Source organism: Sarcophilus harrisii, chromosome 2 (assembly GCF_902635505.1).
Source record: "Sarcophilus harrisii chromosome 2, mSarHar1.11, whole genome shotgun sequence".
Lineage (NCBI taxonomy): Eukaryota > Metazoa > Chordata > Mammalia > Dasyuromorphia > Dasyuridae > Sarcophilus > Sarcophilus harrisii.
The window spans coordinates 451,941,580-451,965,233 of record NC_045427.1 but is presented as its reverse complement, the minus strand read 5'-3'; the positions used below and the strand labels follow the sequence as shown (position 1 = coordinate 451,965,233).

At 35.8% G+C, this 23,654-nt stretch overlaps 1 protein-coding gene across 8 annotated transcripts in view; it reads right to left on the bottom strand.

The window, feature by feature from the left end:
- Window positions 1-23,654, bottom strand: part of RALGPS1 (Ral GEF with PH domain and SH3 binding motif 1) — a 715,060-nt gene that overhangs the window by 424,485 nt on the left and 266,921 nt on the right. For all 8 annotated transcript variants that reach the window (XR_004232244.1, XR_004232243.1, XM_031954314.1 and 5 more), the window contains 2 exons: window positions 12,184-12,267; window positions 1,158-1,247 (listed from right to left, as the gene is read on the bottom strand). Coding sequence is in view for 6 of the 8 variants with exons in the window: in XM_031954314.1 (XP_031810174.1) it covers window positions 1,158-1,247; window positions 12,184-12,267 (174 nt within the window). In the remaining 2 variants the exon portion in view is untranslated. The remainder of the gene's footprint in view (window positions 1-1,157; window positions 1,248-12,183; window positions 12,268-23,654) is intronic.

Sequence of the window (23,654 nt, the reverse complement as noted above, 5' to 3'; positions counted from 1 at the left end):
AATAGGATTAGGAATAGAGTTTTTCTTAGCATTACCCTTCACTGTTCAATATATAGAGCATGACATTGAGGATTATATGAGCAAAAATCAACATGAATCTGTTGACTATAACTGATGGGATCTGTTTTCAATTTTGGTAGGAAAATAGGACTGGTACATAACAAAAGTATTCATATAATCAATCCATTCTATATATACTTGTGATTCATTTACTCTAGTAGAGAACAACATCTGCCCTGTACTATTTGCAGTCAGTAGATTATTGTTATATTTCTGATTTGTATTAGTACATCTTGACATCTTATAGCACCAAAACATAAATAAACACCACTTCCATAACTATTGCTATGCGCTCTGAGTATATTAAGCCCCTTCTGATTAAGAATTTTGGTTGGCATTCCTCTACTGTGCTGCTCCCTGTCAAACCCCTCTCCCCAATTGGGTATGGGTTAAACATTGGTTAATATCATTAATTGTTATCATCATCATCATTACTGCCATTACAGAGGACTTCCCTCAAAACAACCCTATGAAATAATTGCAAATATTAGTACACACATTTTACATAGAAGAAAACTAAGACCTCAGAGAGATAAAGTATCTTGTCTGGATTCATACAGCTTGTAAGTGAAAGGGCCAGAAAACTCAGTTCAGTTCTTCTAGTTTTAAAACCCTATTCTTTCTACAACATCTTGTAGTCACCAATGAATTTTTCTTGAGTTTACTTAAGTAGAAGAGAAGCACAGGAGAAGAGAGGCAAAGGAAAGGGAGGGGGGAAGAGTATTAAAGGAGTATTAAAAGATTATTAGTGAACCAATTAGGAGATCATTCTGACCATTAACAGTCTTTGTGAATGAACATGACAAAACTCCTTTGTCCGTGAACTGCTGAAATAGTGTCTGGTTTGTTTTTTTTTTTTTCATGGATCCTTGTGGTAACAACAGACTCTCAGCAATGTAATCTGAGGCTCAGTCATCAAGGATTGCAGGGTATAAAAGACACTTCTAGAAGCCAGAAACCAAAGAAACTCAAAGCCACAAGCCACAGCATTCATCGAAATGAAAGCCATTCATCAGAGTAAAAACCAGAATAAATCGAACCTGAAATTGAATTTAAGTGAAGACATGACAATAATGTCACAGAAAGTGCTAACTTACCTTTGCTATCTTCACAAAATGGCTCAGGATTTCTGCTCTTATTTTTAAAGTCTGTGCTGTCAGAATCTCCCGCACGACCCAAAAACTGACCTGGAGAAAGAAAGACAGACAGTAAAGTATTCCATTAGATTTCATAGCATAGAGGTCATCACAAACAACTCTCAAGATGAAAATCCAGAGAGATATTATGAATGGCCAGGCCACAAACATTCTGCCCTCCATTTCAGTTCTTTTCATTACAGAGGGAATTCCTGCTTGAGGTAGAAGTCGAACTATTAACCCCACTAGTCCTTTTCAACTTGGAAATCATATGCTTCCATAGTATATTAGGGTTAAGAGAGAACAAAGAATGTAGAATGTAAGAGCTCGAACAGATACCAGACTGGAGAATATGAAAGCTGCAGGGGACTTTAGAATCCAGATTGTTTGATTTAGAAGGAATCGAGGAGAAGAAAGCACACAATTTTAGAATTGAGAGATTCTTAAAAAATGGAATGTTAGGGCAGGGAAAGAAATTGGAATAATATATAGATAATAAAAAAGAAAGAAAAATATATTTGATGATTGTGTAGACCAGTTTTCTCATTTTTCACACTGAGCTCAAAACATGTTACTATAACTAACTCATATGTCTGGTTCTAGTTCTGCCTTCTAAGGTTTAAGAGAATAGCTCTAATCTGTCTTCTACATTGGTAAATATTTTAAAATCAAAACTATGCCTCTAATCTCTCCTACCTCCAATTTGTCCCTCACCTGCAGTAATAATCTGAAGCTAAAATAATAATTTTCCTAATTCACTACTCTGATCACATCACTCTTCTGCTCAGAAATCCTCTGAGGCTCCCCACCCCCTAAAGAATAAAATCAAATTTTCTTAACCAAGCATTTTAAACTCTCTACAATCTAGCTGCAACCTTTTTTTCCAACCTTATTTCCCATTATCTCATTCATTACAAATTCAAGCTAGAGAAGGGACACAAACAGGAACTAACTATTAAACCCCACTCCATAAAAATCATATCATGTTAAAATATTGAAAATAGGACAGAATTTTAGAGTGATAGGAGATTTTAGAACCTGAGGGGGTTAGGGTGAAGAGGAAAGACTATTCATTCTGTTCAGGTAAACTACCCTGGAATTAAGCTATTAGTGAGTGACTCAAGCTACTGGGAGGAGGAGAAAGGAATACAAACTAATATGGCACCCACTATTCCCTCTTCTCTTTACCAAGAAGAGTAATCTGGATCCAGATCTCAAAAAAACAATCCCCACCACCCTTATTTTGGACCTCACTCAGCTTTGGCACTAATTATCTGGATTAGTATGAGTGAATGGGTGAAAATTCACTTGGCCCATTATATCTCTTTGATATCAGCCTACATTTTACATTTCATCCAGTCCTCCCAGAAGGAAACTGGACCTACTCATTGCAGGCATTTTGCTGTCCTTCTATCACAAATCTTAATTAATGCTACCCTTAGTACTGTTTAAAAAAAAAAACCCCGACAGTTTTTTGGCCTAAAACTAAATGCTTATTGCCTCTGATTGCCTAAATCAAAACTTCCTTCCCTGGTCCTCATTTTCTTTTACTTGTGGTATCTCCTACTAGATTGTAAAGTATAAGTTCCTTGAAGGTAGAGATTGTTTCATTGGTTATGAATATCTATAGCACCTAGCACAGGTTCTCTTATACAGTAACTGCATAATAAGTACTTGTTCATTCATTCCTACTTTCATTCACAGATTGCTAGAATATATAAGGTTAGAGCTGGGCTGAACCTTAAAATTTAGAATATTAGAACATAGAACCCAGAATGTTGGGATTGAAAGAAACTTTGTAAGGCTTTTCTAGCAAGGATAGCTCTCTAAAAATAGAATGGATTTTGTCTCAGTAAGAAATGAATTCCATGTCACTGAAGTTTTCTTTAAATATCAATTTAACTTATACTAGATTGTCCATTATGTTGAAGAGTGAATTCCTAAGCGGGTATGAGCTGGATTAGATGACCTTTGAGGTCATCTGAGGAACCCTCTGAAGTCACTTGAAATTATTGCAATAATTATTTAACCATCTTTTCCTTATCATTTAACATAGGAAAAATCAAAGCAGAAGAAAAGAATGGCTTGCCTAAAAAGTATGAGTTCACATTTCTATAATGGCTTTAGGGTTCAACAGAAAAACCCTGTGAAGAAGTTTGTGCAAGTACCATTATCTGTCCTAACACAAGATTTCCAATCCTGATAACTGAGCATATGGTTCCTGGAAGATCTCTTCCAATTGTAAATGCTTATGATCTTTCATTTCGGTCACTCAATTCAGCCCAAGCATTAAATGTAGTTTGAATATTTTGTTAATTTATACCACAACTCTGAAAGTACAATGAAAGCCAGCTAGCACCAAGAAACAGTATAAAAGAAACAAACAAAAGTCTATTAGTCTTAGATTTAGAAAAAAACTAGGTTTGAGATCTAGTTTTTCCAATTATTAATTGTGTGACCTTAAACAAAAGCTTAATTTCCCTTAGTCTTAGTTTACCCCTTTGCAAAATGGAGATGGTATTTTTGTCCTGCTTATTTTATAGTATTAATGTGAAGTCCAAGTAAAATAATATTGTGTGAAATCCATTATAACCACACAACAGCTATATAAATGTAGCTGTTGTTGTTAATGTTACAGATGAGGTTCTGGCTCAGCTGTCACTGAAGTGTAAGTGAGGTAAAGGAAGAGAAAAGTGATTTCTCATCAGCTCAGTTAATGTAATCAGTGTAAGGTCTTGAAGAAGTTTTAAATGTGTGAACAAGATGGTTTGCACCTTGGATGTCTTCATGAGGTGTGAACTCCTCTTTAATTGAATCAAGAAGGGAACTGTATGATTGGCTAACCAAACAAGCTAAACATGTCCCCTGGGAACTTTAAATAGGAGAATTTCAGCAGTTTATTCTTTCCAGCAGTAAATTAGTCAAATGGTGGAGGACTCCTGACAACTGTTTCAAAGGTCAGAAGAGGGAAGGGAAAGAATGAGACTAAAGTTAAGTGTCATATTCCGTCTGCCCCCATCAATATTATGGGAGAGACTGGATCCGTAACAGAAAATACAACTAGCTTTAAGCAGAGAAAGACATACTCAAAACAGACAGTCACAGATGGATACAGAAGGATAACATCTCAAAGAAGAAAATAGCTTCAGGGAATGTGACTCCTTGTGGGTAAAAAGAATTCCCCATTGTGGAGTTATACCTAAGAGAAGCTTCATGAAATCTCTACAAGGAGAGAAAGTTATCTCCCAGAACCAGGAATAAGGAGGCACTCTTGTGTCATACATGTTTTCCACATGTGTACCTCACTACTGTATTTTAAGTTTGCATCCATATGTAGAGTATATCATGTGAAATGCCAGCCTAGATGAATCAAAAGCTAGAATTAAGTCTGCTGAGAGAGATATCAACAAATCTCGAATATGCAGATGAAACTACTTTGCTGGCAGAAAGTGAAGCGGAATTAAGAAGCTTCTTGATGAGAGTGAAAGAACAAAGCATAAAAGCTATCTTGAAGCTTAATAATAAAAAATGCAAAATCTTGGCAACTGGGCCCATCACTTCCTGGAAAATAGGAAAAGAAATATTTGAAGCCATATCAGATTTTAAATTCTTGTGCTCAAAGATCACTGTAGAAGGTGACTTTGGCCATGAAATTAAAAGATGCTCCTTTGGAATGAAAGCTATAGCAGACCTGCCATACCATGTCAACATCACCATGTTAACAAAGATTTGTATAGTCAAAGCTATGGTTTTTGCAGTATTAAGGTAGAGCTGTGAGAATTGGACTATAAGGAAAGTTAAGTGCCATAAAACTGATGCTTTCCAGTTGTGTTACTAGAAAAGACTTTTGAGCATTTCTTGAACAGCAAAGAGATAAAATCAGTTGATACTTAAAGAAATTAATTCAGGCTATTCAATGAAAGGTCGAATATACTTTGGCTACATAATAAAAAGATGAGACTAACTGGAAAAGATACTGATGTTGGGAAAGATTGATGGCAAAAGGAAAAGGGGACAGAAGAAGATGAGATAGATTGACCTGCATAGAAAAAAATCAAATTTAGAAATATGGTAATAACCTGAGAAGGAAAACAAAAATGCAAACTGACAATAACAGAAGGAGTGGAAATGTTATGTTGTGGTCCACATGCAAGGAAATATATTTTTAAAAGAGAATATATAAAGACTATAACAGATAACAATTGCAAGTAGTGAATCAAAGGAAAATACTAGAAGTGGAACAAGAGCACTGATAATTTTATCAATGGAAATGATAGACCTTGGACCTTGGACTGGGACTAACCTTTGCCCTTTCTGTATTTTAGGGTGGAAGAGTTAAACTTGTTTAGTCTTCCCCTCAATCACCAATGTTTATTCCCAGATCTCTGAGTTTCAGAGCACTTAATCTTCAGGATCCTCTGTAATATCAAAGGATAAGATGTCAAAGACTTAGCCAAGGTTGCTCTGGTCTGAGTCTTGCTATTTGTGTATTACTCTCTCCCATTCTTAGAGACTTCCAAGACTCTTACAATAGATTTCTGCTCATGGTGAGATTCTTAGAGGAAACCTGTGCTCCTGTGGCCGCCAGATACAGTACCTCACAGGCTACAACGTGTCTGTCTCTAGCCCTGTCAGGAAACTGCAGTTTGTTGCTTATGCTGGCATTGACTTTGCAGGCCACCCTGGGTTTCTGGATAGCTTTTTGTATAGCTTTTGGGGTGCATTAAGTTACTTACTAGTTTCTCACTAGATTTCTTGGAGGAAAAAAATACACATATGTATGTAAATATGTGTATATAAACAAAGATGTGCATTCACATAAATGTGTATAACCTATACATACACACACACACATACCCCACACATATATATACATGTACACATATACAGATACACATACAATTACAAAAGCAAAGTCCAGGCAGAAAACATAAATCAGTCAATAGTTATATAATTGTCATGGTTTGGGGTAAAGGGCTGAAACTCTTAAAAGGTGTGCTATCAAACAATAGAACACTTAAGGTTAATTACCTATTGGACAAGAACTCTATTAGCATATGTTTGGAATTTCTCTTCTCACAGTTAATGCTGGCTCACTGCTTGGGATTAAGAGAATTGTAGGGGGTGGAGTGAGAGAGAGGAGAAAACTTCACTTTGCAGCAGGACCAGGAGAAGGGAGGTTAGTGTCGAGCTGGTGGCAATTTATCTGTCTCCTTCACTTCTCCCACTGAAGACCAAGGACTTTTGTTTATCCTGACTCTGGCTGATCCTGAGGCCTCCAGAGAGCTAGTCTAGACTTTACAGCTTGGAGGCAGCTATATGACACAGTAGAAAGAGCTTTAGGACTAGATTTAGGAACTTTCTGAGTTCAAATCTGGCCTTGGACATTTAGCTCTGTAACTCTGGGCAGAGCTTTAGGACTAGAATCAGGAACTTTCTGAGTTCAAATCTGGCCTTGGACATTTAGCTCTATAACTCTGGGCAAATAATTTAACTTTGTTTATCTCAGTTTTCTCATCTGTAAAATGAGTTACAAAAGGAAATGGCAAACTACTCTAGTGTCTCTATCTAGAAAATTACAAATCAAGGAAAAAAGGACACTGAACTGAAACTGAATGGAACAATGAACAAAAACAATGAAAAGAGCATTGTTCTATGAACTAATATCCAAGACATTTTTAAGTAAATTTTTATAAAATATTTTATTTTTATTTTGTATCACCTACATTCCCTATTGTATTTCTGTTTCTCTCAGAAAGCCATCTGCATTGTGATTACAATGCATAAAAAGTAAGTGGAAAAACAGTTTAGAAAAACTAAACATATCAAAGTCTGAATAGCTTTGGTGTCTTACACCCAAAATTATTCTCTCTGAAAAGAAAAGAGGAGGTAAATATCTCACATTTCTTCTTTGGGACTATGCTTGTTCAAGATAATTTCACATTATTCAATTCCAAACATTTAGTGTGTATTATTGTAAATTTTACAACAATTTGCAAATTGTTGTAAAAACTGAACACTGGCTTTCTTGGTTCAGAGTACTTTACTTTTTCATCAGTTCATATAAGTCTTCTCATACTTATCCATATTCATTATATTCATTGTTTCATATAAAGCACCAATGTTCCACTGTAATATTGCATTATTGTATAATAATGTGTCATAATTTGTTTAGTCATTCCACAGCCAATGGACATCTATTTTGCTTCAACTCTTTACTGTTTAAAAATCTATTACATATAAATATACAAAGCTCCTCTTATTTCCTTAGTATATATGCTGAGCACTAGGATCTATGGGTCAAAAAAAAAGATATATAGACATTTAAGTCACTTTTTTTGCATAACTTCAATTTTCCAAGATAGCTGAATCATCTCATAGTGCCACAATCAATGCATTAGTGTTCTTGTCTTTCTACAAGCTTTTTTTCCCCTTGACTACTTCCAATCTTTGATCATCTTTGCTAACTTCCTGAGTATAAGGTGAAAATTCAAGAGTAATTTTTATTGTATTTCTCTTATGATTAGAATTTGGAGCTTTCTTTCATCTGATAGTAATTTGCTATACTTTTTTGAATTTGTTGGGGACTGGCTAATAGCCAGCATTTTCAATATCTAATTGAACCTTGCCCAAAGTTCTGAAAATTCTCATGACAAAAGCCTAGATTGTGCCTCTCTCAAAAGATCTGTTTGAGATTTTCCTCTGTGGTTTATGACATTTGTGATTAGGCAAGCACTGAAACTCTTTGCAACTCAGTTTGCCTTGTGTGTAAAAGAAAAAGCTCATAATAAAAAAAAAAAGTCAATCAGATGAAACTGTATGCCGAGTAATTATTTTAAGCAGCCTTGATCCTGGAGAAGACCTCTTTTATTTGTTCTAGAGGTGAGTGTATTATGAAGGTTCCATAGACTCTCACACAAAGCTGATGCTTAAGTTGTTCCTCTTAGATTTACATTACCCTGCTATATGATCCTAAGTCATTTATATTTCAAGATCCTCAGAGACTTTTCATGTATGAAATAAAAAGGTTGGAGGTGATCAATTCAAATAATATTGTTAAATTCCTTTTGTGTTTAGGGAAACTACAGATAAGCACATAAAAACAACCTTTTGTTCTTTCTCTTCTTTCTTCACACATTCTCCCAGACCAGAAATTCTTAACCTGAGGCTAGTCTATAGACATTTAAGGATTTAGATAGATTTCAGGATATCTATAAACTTGGATGGGGAAAAAAAATTACATCTTTATTTTCACTAAGCTTTAACTGAAATTTAGCATTTTCTTCAATGATGAATGTAAGGACATAAAACATAATTCTGAGAAGGGTTCCCTAGGCTCCACTGGACTGCCAAAGGGGCCCAGGACATAAAAAAGATTACAAATCCCTGGACTAAAGTAATTCTAAGCACCCTTGATACACTGAAATTCTAGGATTGTAGGCCCATTCAAACTACCCTATAATGCAATTTTATGGCAATGACATTCTTCAATAAAAATCCCAAAGTAGAATTTCTGAGCTTAAAGTCACTTACATATATTTGAACTGGGATCCACTCTACAGCAACCCTGATGAGTGACCATCCAGGCTCTGATAGAATACCTCCAGTAATAAGGCAGCTAAGTGACATAATGAAAGAATAGTGGTAGTTTCACCTTGAGTCTGGAAGAGTTGAATTCAAATTTGACCTCAGACACTTACTAGCTGTGACAATGGGCAAATCATTTAACCTCTGTTTGCTTCAATTTCCTCATCTCTAAAAATAGGAACAATAAAAGCATCTTCCTCCCAGGGTTGTTGTGAAGGTTAAATATTTGTAAAGTGACTGGCACATAGGTGCCTAATAAATGCTTATTTTAAAAAATATATTTGTGTATAAATGTGTTTATGTGTAAATATATATATATGTATATATATATAAATGCATATATACACATACATACACATGTAGTTATCCTTGGGAGATAGTTTCATATACACATATATACATGAGTGAACACATATGTATACATATACATCATGTATGTGTGTGTGTGTGTGTGAGAGAGAGAGAGAGAGAGAGAGATTGAGAGAGAGACAAAATCACCATCTCTCAAGGATAGCCATATAAATTTGGATATCTCTGTTAAGTTGTTCCTTACCTTGCTTGAGTTAAGTTTGGCCTCTCTACAAACTGCTATTCATTGCTTCTAATTCTGCCTTCTGGAGCAAAGTCAAATAAGCTTACTCCTCTACTGCATGAGACAGAGTCTGATCAGGCCTTTTCTTCTACAGGGTAAATATTCCCAGGTACTTCAATCTGTCTTTGGCTGACACAGCCTGTAATCCTATCACTAGGTGGCCCTTTTCCCTTCTCCCTAGTTTCACTTTGCTTACTATTTATTCAGAATATACCTATATCTGTATTCATCTTCCCTGTAAGGATACAGTATCCTTGGGAGTAGGACTTGTTTCATTCTTTATACCAGCATCTCAGTACCCAGCACAGTATCAGCTATGTAATAGGGAATTACTAAATGCTTACTAATTGATTCAGTTTGTCAATATTTGAAGCACCCACTATTTCAGAAACTATCTGATAGAATATAGGCAAGGTAGTGCCTTCCTTACTCTATGAGCACAGTCTCTTTCAATGCAGTCCAAAGGCCAATTAGTGATACTCAAGGCCACTTTGACCTATACTGAGTTTGTAGTATACTAGCTCTTCTCTCAAAGTTTTTTCACATAACTTACTGTCTAGCCACACCTTGCTCATCCTATATTCATACGGATGACTTTTTTTGAATCCTTCTGCAGGTTGTGCCGCTTCAATTTCACCTTAGTATAAGAGTCATCTCATTGTACTAGTCTGTTAAAATCTTGTGAAATATTAGTTGTCATCTGACATATCAGCTATTCCTCCTAGATTAGATTCAGATTTACCATGAAAAAACCAAATGAATATTTCATTCTTTCAAAGAAATAAATATATGTCAGAATTGGACTGGATTTTGATATGTTTTATAAGCATTTTCTAGAACAAAGATATTGTTGATGCTATAAAATAAGGAGAGATCATGACTAACATACTATCTTCATGGTATCTTGAATGGAGACAAAACTATTGTCCTACAAATGCCACTGTTCTCTTTTATATTGTGTCTTCTCAGGCTCCATGATGGTTTTCCTCAACTTCCATTGCTAACCTGTTTCTATTTCTTGTCAGGCTTGTAGATTGTGTTATTCTGTGAATTCTGGTGTGATTCAGCATGACATGTCATATCACACTTGGACTACAGCTACTCCCTTCCAAGGCTCTGTTGATTGGTGTCAAATCACTAGCTTCTAACTGGCCATATTCCTCCCTTAGGCATCAAGGATTATACAGCCTATGCCATCTGGGCTTACTTATAGAATGAATATTGATAGCAAAACTGTGCATTTGTTCAAAAAAAGAGACTCTCACTGACTTTACCAAACTAATCTAGCATTTTAGGGCAATTCTGACTCTAGCATAATCTGTAGCAGTTCTTCCTATAGGGAACTCTGCAGCTGGTCAGAGGTGGTGAATGCCTTGGCATTAAGTCAAATATCATTCTTAACAATAATGCAAATCCCTTTAGAATTTGCAGCAATTTTGCACATCTGTTTGTTGCTTTTTAAAGCCAAATAGCTGAAAGGGAAGAAAAGGCATTTCAAAAGAGAAATGAAAGATATCTGAGCCACTCTAGGTGGGTTTCTTTTGATAATGGGTCTAAATTGCAGTTATCTGAAACTAACCTAGCCCATCCCTCTCCATCACATTGAGGAGAGAGACAGAGCAGCTTTAATCTCTGCAATCATTTTATATGATATCCTTGAGGTTGGAGCGCAACAAAGGATAGACTGAGCAAGTATGATCTCTAGGATTAGGCATTTCCTACTACTAGCAGCTGAAAAGACTGAGGATCCAAGGGGAAGCCAAAACTTAAGAACACAGCTGGTTGGCCATATGGAATGTCTAATGGTAAGGTCATCACCCTGATTATAAATTTTGAAAATAAAAGTTAAGAAATGTAATAGTAATAGCAATGTCTAAAACTCATATTCAAAGTAGTTTGTGTGTGTGTGTGTATGTGTATTTGTTTGTGTTTGTGTGTGTGTGTGTGTGTGTGTGTGTGTGTGTATATAAACTCATTTGAGTCTCATTACCTGGGAGATAACTCTCATTGTTATCCTAATTTTATACAGATGACATAACCTGGGCTAAAGATCCTGTCCAGGTTAAGTAAGAGAGTAAAGTAAAGTCTGAATCCACATTTTCCAGGCTCTATGTTTAGCACTCTCTATCTAATACATCTTGCCAGCAAAAGACCTGATAAACAACAGCAGGGTAACAGGTATGGACCATTTTCTCCTAGAGAGTCACCTCCTACAAGCTGATTCAGTTGAAGGATCCATTGTTTTTATCCATCCCTTTTCTGACATCAAATGTAGCTTCAGTAGTAAGTTTCATAAGTTGTCATGATCAATAATGTACCTTTAGTGGACTAATCCTATGACAAGCCTCTTCAAATAGTTAGGCTGGTCCTTAGAAGCCAGTCACTATCTTTATCTCACACCTGAGATCTTTCCAGATGGGTCTATATTGCCAGAATTTTCATTCTCGTTGCAAAGACTACAGGATCATTGCTGTACCACCAAGAGACATCAGAGTAAAACATTAATGGAGGTTCTTCCCAGATAAGATTGAAGAAAGATCTATATGGCCTCAAGGACTCAGTAAACTCCTGGATTTTAGTTTCTTCATCTTGAAAATAAGGACATTAGATTGTCTTTTGAAGGGTCCTTTCTAGCACTAAGTCTTCATAAATCAGCAATTTATTTCCCATCATGCCAAGGTCAGAATCTTTTTTTTTTTTTTTTAGCAGTACTGGAATGAGGCATCAGATACAAAAGTAAGCCACTGATGAGAACAAATCTGAGCAAATAAAGTCTAGGCAGGCAGGAAATCACATCACATTCTTTACCTGGTTAAATCTCCTCGTAAAGGCCACAATATTAGGGGCGAGGCTGTGTTTTTCTTTCTTGCTCCATCCACAGCTGGCTAATTCCTAAAAGAAGAAAAAAAAGATAAGTTGACATTGACCAAGTGAATTCATTCATATAATTCAAAATTTCCAAGGAGAATTTAACCTTTAATCCAGACTTGGCTGCTGAATGTTTCAATCAATGATGTCATACATAGAATGTAAATCTTTTTGAAGAGGGCTGCTAAGTCTTGATAATTTCCAAGTCTTTAAAATCAAATGAGAAAGAAGGAGTGATGTCTTTTATTTGGAGGACAAGGTAGGTTAAATCATCACAGGTTATTCCTTTCAGTAGCCAGTTTCAATTCAACTAGCATTTACTTTATGCCTAATATATGCTGGGTCCTATGCCTGGCACTGGGGAATAATGTAATGAGATCTGCAATGCAAATGAGATCTCAACCCAATGCCTCTTTATCCTATGGTTGCTCTTCCTTCTAAAACAAAAAGGGAAGAGGCAAGGCTATTGCTCATTGATCATTACCCCAAAGTTTCCAGCCTCTGAAGGGATTCTGCCCCAGCTTTGAGATGATCAGAGGATCAGGGGTTGCTGGGAGGTATTTTCCCAGTGGCACCAGCACAGCTATTACTGTGAATGCTCAATCAGCAATTAGGTAATTATTGTCCTTAGTGGTCAACACCCAGCTCATAAAGGAGAAGATTGAAAACTTGTACAGAGGAATGACAGGGAAGGAGGGAGATTATGTTTGCAGTGAAAGAGGTAAGAATGCATGAAAATACATTGGAGATAAGGAGGGTTTGACTCATCTTTTCACTATTCATTCAATCACACACACCCTGTCAAATTAGACCATACCCCCTCTTTGGAAACCATTGCTACATGGTACCAAACTTGGAAGAGTGATGTTGGCAACTTCATTTTTCTTCTTTTCAGGTTAAATCCCCTTTGCTTATATTGCTAAGACTTCAGGAAAATATATTATTGTTTGTTCTTTAGATATGACTTTGGAAAAATGCTTCATTCAAAGAGAAAAAAGGATAGTTACCAGGAAGGGGGGAAGGGGTGGAATTGTATATTAAGATAATACATTTATGTGAAGAAATCCATGAACCCAATGGGAAAAACATAGTAGAAAATGCTTAGATAATGGGCAAAGGAAGTAGAAACAGTAATAATATGGTCAACAGAATGCAACAGGTCATCTGGATAGAAACAGTAATAAATGAGGACTTCAGGAAATACACCCTAAACCTCACATGTAAGCATGTTTATTTTTTATTTTATAGTATAATTTATTGTTTTATAGTATAATGATAGTGTCATTAGTTTACAGTTGGATGAAACAATAAATGTAGCTGTTTTTCAAGATCTGATTCTCATCAATAGGGAGGAATTAGCTTCTGAAATAGAAATGATGAGCACCTTAGTAGAAAATGACCATTCCATTTTAGATCAGTGTTAGTGTAAAAAAAGTAAAAAGATGGTCATAATCTGGCAACTATCGTAAGTTTTTTTAAAGATTTCAAAAAGTTCAGAGACAAAATTGGTAGGATTTCTCAGGCTAATATTCTAGAGGGGATGGCAAGCTCTTGAAAATGAAATGCTAATAAACAAAAGAAAATTCCAATGAAGGGGAAAGGGGGTAAGGGGAAAAGATGTTTAAAAAGATTAATGTAGACGCAAAAGGGATTCACTGATTAGATTTTTAACATATATATATATATCATCAGTCACAACACTATTAGATAACTTGATTTAACTGTTTTCAAAGAATGTATTATATAGGAGCTTCATTTGCATGTTTCCTAGCAACTGGTTGATGTACTAAAAACAAATTCACTAATAAATCAAAAAGTGATTTTAAAAAAAGATAGGAAAAAAAGAAAAAAGAGAGGAAGAGAAAAAAGGGAGAGAAAGAAGATGTGTAGAAAGTGGAAGCAAGGCTAACTTAACAAGATGATTATAAAAGAATACAGTACCACAGTCTTGAAAAAAATAATCACATATATTCTAGAATAAAATTGTACAAGAATTATTCAAACTATAGTTCAAAATGAGATAAAAGTAGGAAGGAATGCTAAGAATACTAACAACAAAAAAAAGAATTTTAAATTACATTAGGGAACAAAGGCAGATCAGAAAAGCAGCAGGACCATAGCTCAGGATGTATATAACAATAATAACGTACTTCATGGAGAGAAGGTATAACTGCCCAATTTGGCTTATTTGTTTTCCTCCCCTGACAAGGAGACTCATGCTTGAATCAGAAAGCCAAAACAAAACTGTATAAAAAGGAGCCAAAATTCAAAAGAAGCATGGAGATATTACAATAGTATTTAGCTACTTTTGTTGAGTTCATGTAACCAGGCACAGGCAAACTATATTGCAGAGTATTGAAATAATTGATATACATGATTGCTGAAAATTGTCAGTGATCTTTGAAAGATCATGGAGAACAAGTGAGATGCTGTAGAGAAAATCTGAATTCATGATGCTAGATAAGCCCCAGTTTCTTTTTTGATAAGCTGATTAGGCTGGTTGGCCAGGAAACCATATATGTAGTTTAACTGGATTTTAGCCTCTTGTATACTTCTTTTGGATAAGAAATAAGTGGACTAGGCAACAGAACAGACTCTGAATGGGTTTAACAACTGAATCCAAAGATAGTCATTGATGGCTCAATGTCAACTTGGAAGATAGTCTCTAGCAGAGTACCCCAGGGACCTATAGTTGGCTCTGTGCTTTTTAACGCTTTTGTCAATAAATTTGAATAAAGATATAAATGGGAGGCTTAACAAATTTGCAAATGGCAGAAGAAGAGCTAACCCAGTGGATGACAAAATCATGATCTAAAAAATATCTCCACAGGTTAAAATATTTGGCTAAATATGAACTACAAGATAAAATTTGATAAGGATAAAAATAAAGTCTTAAACTTGAATTCAATAAGCCAATTTCACAAGTACAAGATGAGTAAGGTGTGGTTTGATAACAGATCATCTGAAAAGAATCTGGGAAAAGCTAATGTTATCTTATTTGGATATTTTTCAGTCATGTCCAACTCTTCATGATCCTATTTGGGGCTTTCCTGGCAAACATACCAAAATGTTTTGCTATTTCCTTTTCCAATTCCTCTTACAGATGAGGATACTTAGGAAAAAAAGAATCAATTGACTCAGTTAGCAAATGTCAGAGGCCTTCCTGAATGCAGATCTTCCTGACTTCCAAATCCAGATTCTATTCACTGTGCCACCTAACTATCTAATGTTATCTTACGTTACCTTAATATATGGATAGTGTCAAAGACTAGGAAGGTAACAGTCCAACTGTATTTGCTGTCCTGGTCAAATCACATGTGGAATTCTATGTTCATTTCTGGGTCCCACATTTTAGGAACGATCTTGAAAAGCTAAAATCTGTCTAGAAGAGGGCAACCAGGATTGAGAAGGACCAACTTAATGCCATATGAGAACCAATTAAAGAAGATATCTAGTTTTAGCTTATAGAAGAGAAAACTTAAGGTTGATAACATAGCTATCTTCAATTTATTTGAAGACATATTATATAGAAGAAGGATGAGTCTTATTCTGCTTGGTCCTAGAGGACAGAACTAGCAGTAATGAATAGACACCAGAGAGAAAAAGATCTATGCTTGACATAAAGAACAATTTCCAAAGAGAGCTGTCTAAATACAAAATGGATAGCCTTGGAAGAAAATGGGTGTCCCTTCTCTACAAGTTTTAATTTTCTTAGAGATTGGATGGCCCCTGGTTGGCAATATTGTCTTGGTATGTTATAGCTTGAACTAAACGGCATATAAAGTCCCTTTCATAATTATGATTATTTGTCAGGTATTTAGTTGTTTATCACAGAAGCAGCTTTAAGCCAATGTCTTCCTTTGTTCAAACTAAAATAAGAGAGCTGCAAAAAGTTATCAAACTGTGCATACCCTTTGATCCAGCAGTGTTACTACTGGGCTTATATCCCCAAGAAATTTTAAAGAAGGGAAAAAGACTTGTATGTGCAAGAATGTTTGTGACAGCCCTCTTTGTAGTGGCCAGAAACCAGAAACTGAGTGGATGCCCATCAATTGAAGAATGGCTGAATAAATTGTGGTATATGAATATTACAGAATATTATTGTTCTGTAAGAAATGACCAGCAAGATGATTTCAGAAAGACCTGGAGAGACTTACATGAACTGATGCTGAGTGAAACGAGCAGAACCAGGAGATCATTATGTACTTCTACAACAATACTCTATAATGATCAATTCTGATGGACATGGCCATCTTCAGCAATGAGATGAACCAAATCAATTCCAATAGAGCAGTAATGAACTGAATCAGCTACACCCAGCGAAAGAACTCTGGGAGATGACTATGAACCACTCCATAGAATTCCCAATCCCTGTAATTTTGTCTGCCTGCATTTTTGATTTCCTTCACAGGCTAATTGTATACTACTTCAGAGTCTGATTCTTTTTGTACAGCAAAATAACTGTTTGGACATGTATACTTATATTGTATTTAATTTATACTTTAACATATTTAACATGTACTGGTCATCCTGATCCATAGAATTCCCAATCCCTGTAATTTTGTCTGCCTGCATTTTTGATTTCCTTCACAGGCTAATTGTATACTACTTCAGAGTCTGATTCTTTTTGTACAGCAAAATAACTGTTTGGACATGTATACTTATATTGTATTTAATTTATACTTTAACATATTTAACATGTATTGGTCAACCTGCCATCTGGGGGAGGAGTAAGGGAAAGGAGGGGAAAAATTGGAACAAAAGGTTTGGCAATTGTCGATGCTGTAAAATTACCCATGCATATAACTTGTAAATAAAAAGCTATATTAAAAAAATAAAATAAAATAAAATAAGAGAGCTGACAGCCAGAAGTTTTTCAAACAAAACTTCTGATAGACTAATGAAATAAAATGGTGCTCAGTTAACAGTTTCTCACAAAGATGAACTTGGAAACTGTAATCCAGGGGTCTGGAGCTTAGAAATTTGGATAATATGATTTATTTAAATATTTTAAATAAGTTTATTGAATTTTTTTGTTTTTATAACCACCATTTCTAGATATTTCACAAATACCTCAGTCATGAGCTCAACTTCATAATTAAAGAAACATGATTAAACAGTCAACCAATAATCATGCCCACATCTGAAAGTGTAGGCAAAAGTTCCCCATGTCTACAGTGAGAGAGAAGATATTTATTTGTCCAGAACTAATTTCTCTACTAAAATTCAGTCTTGTTTCCCCAATTGTCTATTATATATCTTAAACTCAACATGCCCCAAAGTGAACTAAGTATCTTTTTCCCCAAAGTCTTTTCTCTTCCTGATTTGCCTATAATTGTTGAGGGAATCACCATCCTCCCAGTTACCCAGGCTTACAACCTAGATGTCATTCTCAGCTTCTCACTCTCTTTAGCCTACCATAATCAATCAGTTGTCAAGTCTTGCAGCATCCCTCATCTTTCAGTTTTATAATTCACCCTGCTCCATGTACTCTGATTCAATGACACTGACCTTCTTATTTTTCCTTGTACATGATGCTCCATAGCCCACCTCCAAACATTTTTGATGGCTGTCCTCCATGTCAGGAAGGCTCTTTCCCCTCTTCCCTGCCTTCTAGCTTTCCTGGGTTCCTTTAGATTTCAGCTTAAATCTTACCTTTTCTAAGAAACATTTTCCAAATTCCCTTCATCTTAGAGCTTTTTCTGTAAGACTACTCATGGTTATCCTACACACACACACACACACACACACACACACTTATGTACACACAATACACATTTTATTTGTATATAGTTGATTTCACATTGTGTCCTCCCCAGACTCTGAGATTCTTGAAAGTTTTGCCTTTATTTGTATTCCAAATCCTTAGAAGAGTGCCTGGTATATTGTAGGTGTTTGATAAATGCTAATAGACTGACTGACTCTTCACCTGGACCAATATTAGTTATTACAATTACATACAACTTGGTTTCCTTTTAATCTGTCAAAAAACAATATGACAACTCAAAATCATTCATCTAGCCAAGGCATTTCACAGTATCACCACAGAATACTAATTTCTTTGTTCCACTTCTTTTCCTACTTTTCTCTTTTTTAGCCTTTGAATAATAACTCACATTTACTTTCCTCACAACAATTCCTATGAAACAGGAACTTCATTACCATTTTGGGGGCAGTTAGATGACTGGCTCAGTGAAGAGAGCATTGATCCTGAAATTAGGAGGAACTGAATTCAAATTTAAATTCTGAAATTTAACACTTATGAGCTTTGTGACCTTATTCCCAATAGTCTCAAAAAATTATTACTTTTTTACAAATGAGGAAATTGAATCTCAGGTAGGAAGAGTGACTTCCCAATGACCACACAATTTGCAAGAATCAGAGCTAGGACTTGAAACCAAATATTCTGATTATAAACCTGATGCCTTTACTACTATTGCAATGATTGCCTCAAAGACATAAAGTAGAGCTAAAAGTGGCTAGTTATATTCTCACAGCCTCTGAGAAATGACAGCACTGAAATAAAACAAGAAAGAAAAGAGCTTATTGAGCTCTTAGAATGAAAAATGTTAGAACACAGAATACAATGTCAGAGTTGGAAGGGACCTTTTAGAATTGAAGACAGAATGCCAACCCTGTGGGAAAAAAACAAGGAGTTTTAGTAGACCCAAGCCCAATTGTAGACAATAGTGTGATAAGGCAATTAAAAAAGCTAATTACATTTTAGGCTTCAATAATACACGCATAGGATCCAGAACAAAAATGTAAAAGTTCTGTCGTCCTCTGCCTTGGTCAGTTCAGTGACCACATGTAGCCTACTAAGTTTGGTTGTAGGCAGCATTATGTAAAAAGGTTACCAACAAGCCAAAAAGTGTGCAAGAAACCATCCTAACAATGACTGGATGAAGGACTGGAGATGTTTGGTCAGTTGCTAAATCAATAAACATTGATTATAAACAATCAGTAAAAACTTAGTAAAATTAATTGCCTGCTATGTGCTAACCACTATGCAAAGCACTAGAGAAATAAAGAGACAAAAGATGATCTATTCCCACAGGGAGTTGCAACAAGGTGGCACAGTATATAGAGCACTGGAATTAGAATTAGGAAGACAACTTCTTGAGTTCAAATCCTGCCTCAAACACTAACTAGGTATGTGACCAGGGCAAATCACGTAACCCTAGTTGCCTCATTTTCCTCATCTATAAAATGAGTTGAAGAAGGAAATGACAAACCAACCAGTATCTTTGGCCCAAAAAAAACTCCAAAATGAGATCATGAAGAGTCAGACACAACTGAAATGACTGAACAACTGGAGAAGAGAAGAATTGGAAATGACTGCTAACTTCAAATTATTGTAAAAACCAACATGGACATTTTTTTTGGATCCATGGGGACAGGATGAAAAGCATTTGGTAGAAGGTCCAGAAAGGCAGATTATGGCTCAGTATGAAGGGGAAAAAAAAGTCCAATAGAGATGACCAAATGTAGAATGGGATACCCTGAAGGGAAGTTATTTCCCTATCAGTGAAAGTATTAAAACAACATCTACCAGGCAGGGACATTGTAGAGAAGAGTCCCATTCAAATAAAGATTGAATCAGATGATATCTGAGGTCTTTTTCAACTCTAATACTCTATATATAGCTAAGTGGTATGGTGAATAGAGTGCCAGACTTGTCAGGAAAATGTGAAATATCTAACCTCAGATATTTACTAGCTATATGATTCTGAGGAAGTCACTTAATCTTTTTTAGCCTTAGTTTCCTTTTCTGCAAAACGGTTATAATAATAGTATCTAATTCCCATGGGTTGTTTTGAAATGGTTTATATAAAGCACTTTGCAAATCTAAGGCTTTGCTGGTTATTATTAGAATATTAGACCTGAAAGGGGACCTTTGCCATTATCTAATTCAACTAACAATTTTATTTTATTGCCTATTAAAGAAACAGGCAGATTGTGAGCTCCTTATAATTAGGATTTATGTGACATCTATCTAGCAAAACGCCTTCCATACACTAAGTGCTTGATTAATGTTTGTTAAATTGAATTGGATTGATTCTCCAGATTATGCCACTGGCTGAAAATTTTCCCAACTGTAACAGAAACAGACAGGAAATGATTGCAGAATAAGGTGACTTAGAGAGCAAATGGAACCTAGTGCTGGCTTCCAACATGAATCTCTTGTAGGAACAGATTCCTGCCTTCATTCTATTACAAAGAACTGCTTTGGTTCCCTCTTTTCATGGCCACCCCAGTGCCTGAAAAGGGCCATTCTGGGGTAGCTAGTTCAATTCCAGCAGGATGTCCTCAAGAATATTGCTCCAATTTTTCCCAGTGAGTGGGAAGAAAAGAGCACCCGGGAGACTTCCCATCTGGAAAGGAAATATTTTTCAATGAGTTCTTTGCTGAACGTTTTCCCTGATGAACAATACATGGAAGGAATAGGTGGACTGAAGACTGATATGGAGAAGTTATATAAATGCCCCAGGAAGTGAACACTGTGGCATTAGGTATGAATCTCTCCATTATTCTACTAAGTAAGGCAAAATGTGTGAATAGGCTTCATATGCATCTTGAAGGATAGGTAGGTATTACTCTAATGAAAAGGAGAGGGTTCTGGGGTACCAGAATCCCTTAGATGCCAGAGGAAAGAACTTGCATAAGGAAAGACAAACATGACTACATACAAAAGCAGGCTACAAATGGCAATAAGGGTAGTTGAAGGACAGCTAGGTGACGCAATGGATAGAGAACCAGCCCTGAAATCATTGAATACTTGAGTTCAAATTTGGTCTCAGACACTTAACATTTTCTAGCTGTGACCCTGGGCAAGTCACTTAACCCCGATTGCTAGAAACATAAACAGGAAAAGAGGCAAAGAGCAAAAAAAACAGATAAGAGAGAGAAAGAGAGAAGAGGAGAGGAGGGGAGGGGAGGGAAGGAGGAAGAGGGGGAGGAAGAGGAGGAAGAGGAGGAGGAGGAAGGAGGATTGAGAGAGAGAGAGAGAGAGAGAGAGAGATTGAAAGTAAAAGGTGCCCAAGCTGGTGAAGTTATAGATGAAGGAATCACATGATTTTAGATTTGAAGGTAACTAAGAGATCATTTTATCCAACTTTTTTACATATATGAAGAAACTGAAGTCCAAATAGGAGAACTGATATAGGATCTTAAGATTACAGAAATGAACTTAAGAGATTACCTAGTCAAACTCTTTCATTTTACAGTTGAAGAGATTGAAACTCAATGGGGTAAAGCCAAGAGTAACACAGGTGCTAAGTCTAGAATAAAAGCTAGGGCTTTGATTCCAAACCTTTTCTTGTGTTGTTGAAAGGCTATTTGGAGAAAGATGAATGTTAATGAATTTTGAAACTTTGAGTAAGAAAGAAAGAAAGAAGGAATCACTCCAGATGATGAGGAAGATAACTTTGACAAAATACTCAGAAAAGAGTAATTATTTGACAGGCTGATTAAAATTTTAGAATACTTTAGAATAATAATAATAGAAAAACATCCTTTTAAGTGGGTAAAATGGAATACATAGGATTACAAAGAAAATTAATTACATGGAAATACATAAAACATTTAAAAAATAAATTCACAGACTTTGTTTTAAAAACCTCTAGAATAGACAAAAGCAAGAAATAGAGAAAGGGAAGACAAAAAGAAGCTAGAAATGTCCATCTAGTCAGGAAAATAAACAATAGGGATGGAATGTCAAACAGAGAACCAATATTTCGTTCCTCAATCCATTTAGCAAATGTTTATTGAGTCTCTCCTAGGACTGTGTAACTATTAAATAAACTCTCATTTCCAAAGTATGCTTATAATAATAGCTAGCATTTACATAGCACTTTAAGTTTTGCAAAGCACTTTACAAATATTATCTCATTTGATCTTCACAACAACTCTGGGAGATAGGTGCCATTATTAAGCTCATTTTATATAAGAGGAAACTGTGGCAAACAAAGGGTAAGTGATTTTCCCAGCATCACACAGCTTGCAAATGTCTGAGGTCACATTTGCATTCAGGTCTTCCTGACACCAAGGCCAATATGCTAGCCACTATACCACCCACAAAGTATTTTCCCCACAACAATCCTGCAAGAGATGTCAAGTAATCATGTAACTAAAACACAGAGAGGGAGGAAGTGACTTGTCTGTTACACAATCAAATAAGAATTAGAGCAACAATTGAAACCTAGGGGCAGAATAAAGTTCTGGATTTCCCATTAAGAATACCTAGGGGTGACTCCTATCTCTGACACCTGCCAGCTTTGTAACCTTGATTAAGGCATTTCATATCTTTGAGGATAACAATAACACCTACCTCCCATTGAGTGCATGAAATGCACTTTGCAAACCTTGTAATACTTTATGAACGTGAGTGATGACGATGATAACGATATCAATGATGATAATGATAAGTCCTTTTTTTCCCACTACTCAGATAATCTTATTCAAGTCACTTCCTTCTTTGGGAACCAGTTTCCTCAACTGTAAATTGTGGGGATTGACGAGATCAGTGGTTTTGAGATTTTTTGGTCTCAGGATCCCTTTACATTAATAAAAATTATTAAAGATATTTTGTTTTTATAGGTGATATCTATGATGTCTTCTTTGAATAACTTTTTTTAAGTGTATCAAATGCATAGGATTGCAAAGATAAGTAGTTACATGGAAATAGTTACATAAATATTTTTTAAACAGATACTTCCCATTTTGGAAATTAAAATCTATCAGCATCATCATGACAATTGTTTGGATCACTACACACCTGTCAGATTGGCTAGAATGACAGGAAAAGATAATGTGGAAAGTTGGAGGGGATGTTGGAAAACAGGGACACTGATACATTGTTGGTGGAATTGTGAACACATCCAGCCATTCTGGAGAGCAATTTGGAACTATGCTCAAAAAGTTATCAAACTGCGCATACATACCCTTTGATCCAGCAGTATTTCTACTGGCCTTATACCCCAAAGAGATACTAAAGAAGGGAAAGGGACCTGTATGTGCCAAAATGTTTGTGGCAGCCCTCTTTGTAGTGGCTAGAAGCTGGAAAATGAATGGATGCCCATCAATTGGACAATGGTTGAGTAAATTGTGATGTATGAATGTTATGGAATATTATTGTTCTGTAAGAAATGACCAGCAGGATGAATACAGAGAGGATTGCAGACCTAATGAACTGATGTGAGTGAAATGAGCAGAACCAGGAGATCATTATATACTTCAATAACAATACTATATGAGGATATATTCTGATGGAAGTGGATTTCTTCAACAAAGAGAAGATCTAACTCAGTTTCAATTGATCAAGGATGGACAGAAGTAGCTACACCCAAAGAAAGAACACTGGGAACTGAATGTAAACTGTTTGCATTTTTGTTTTTCTTCCGTTATTTATA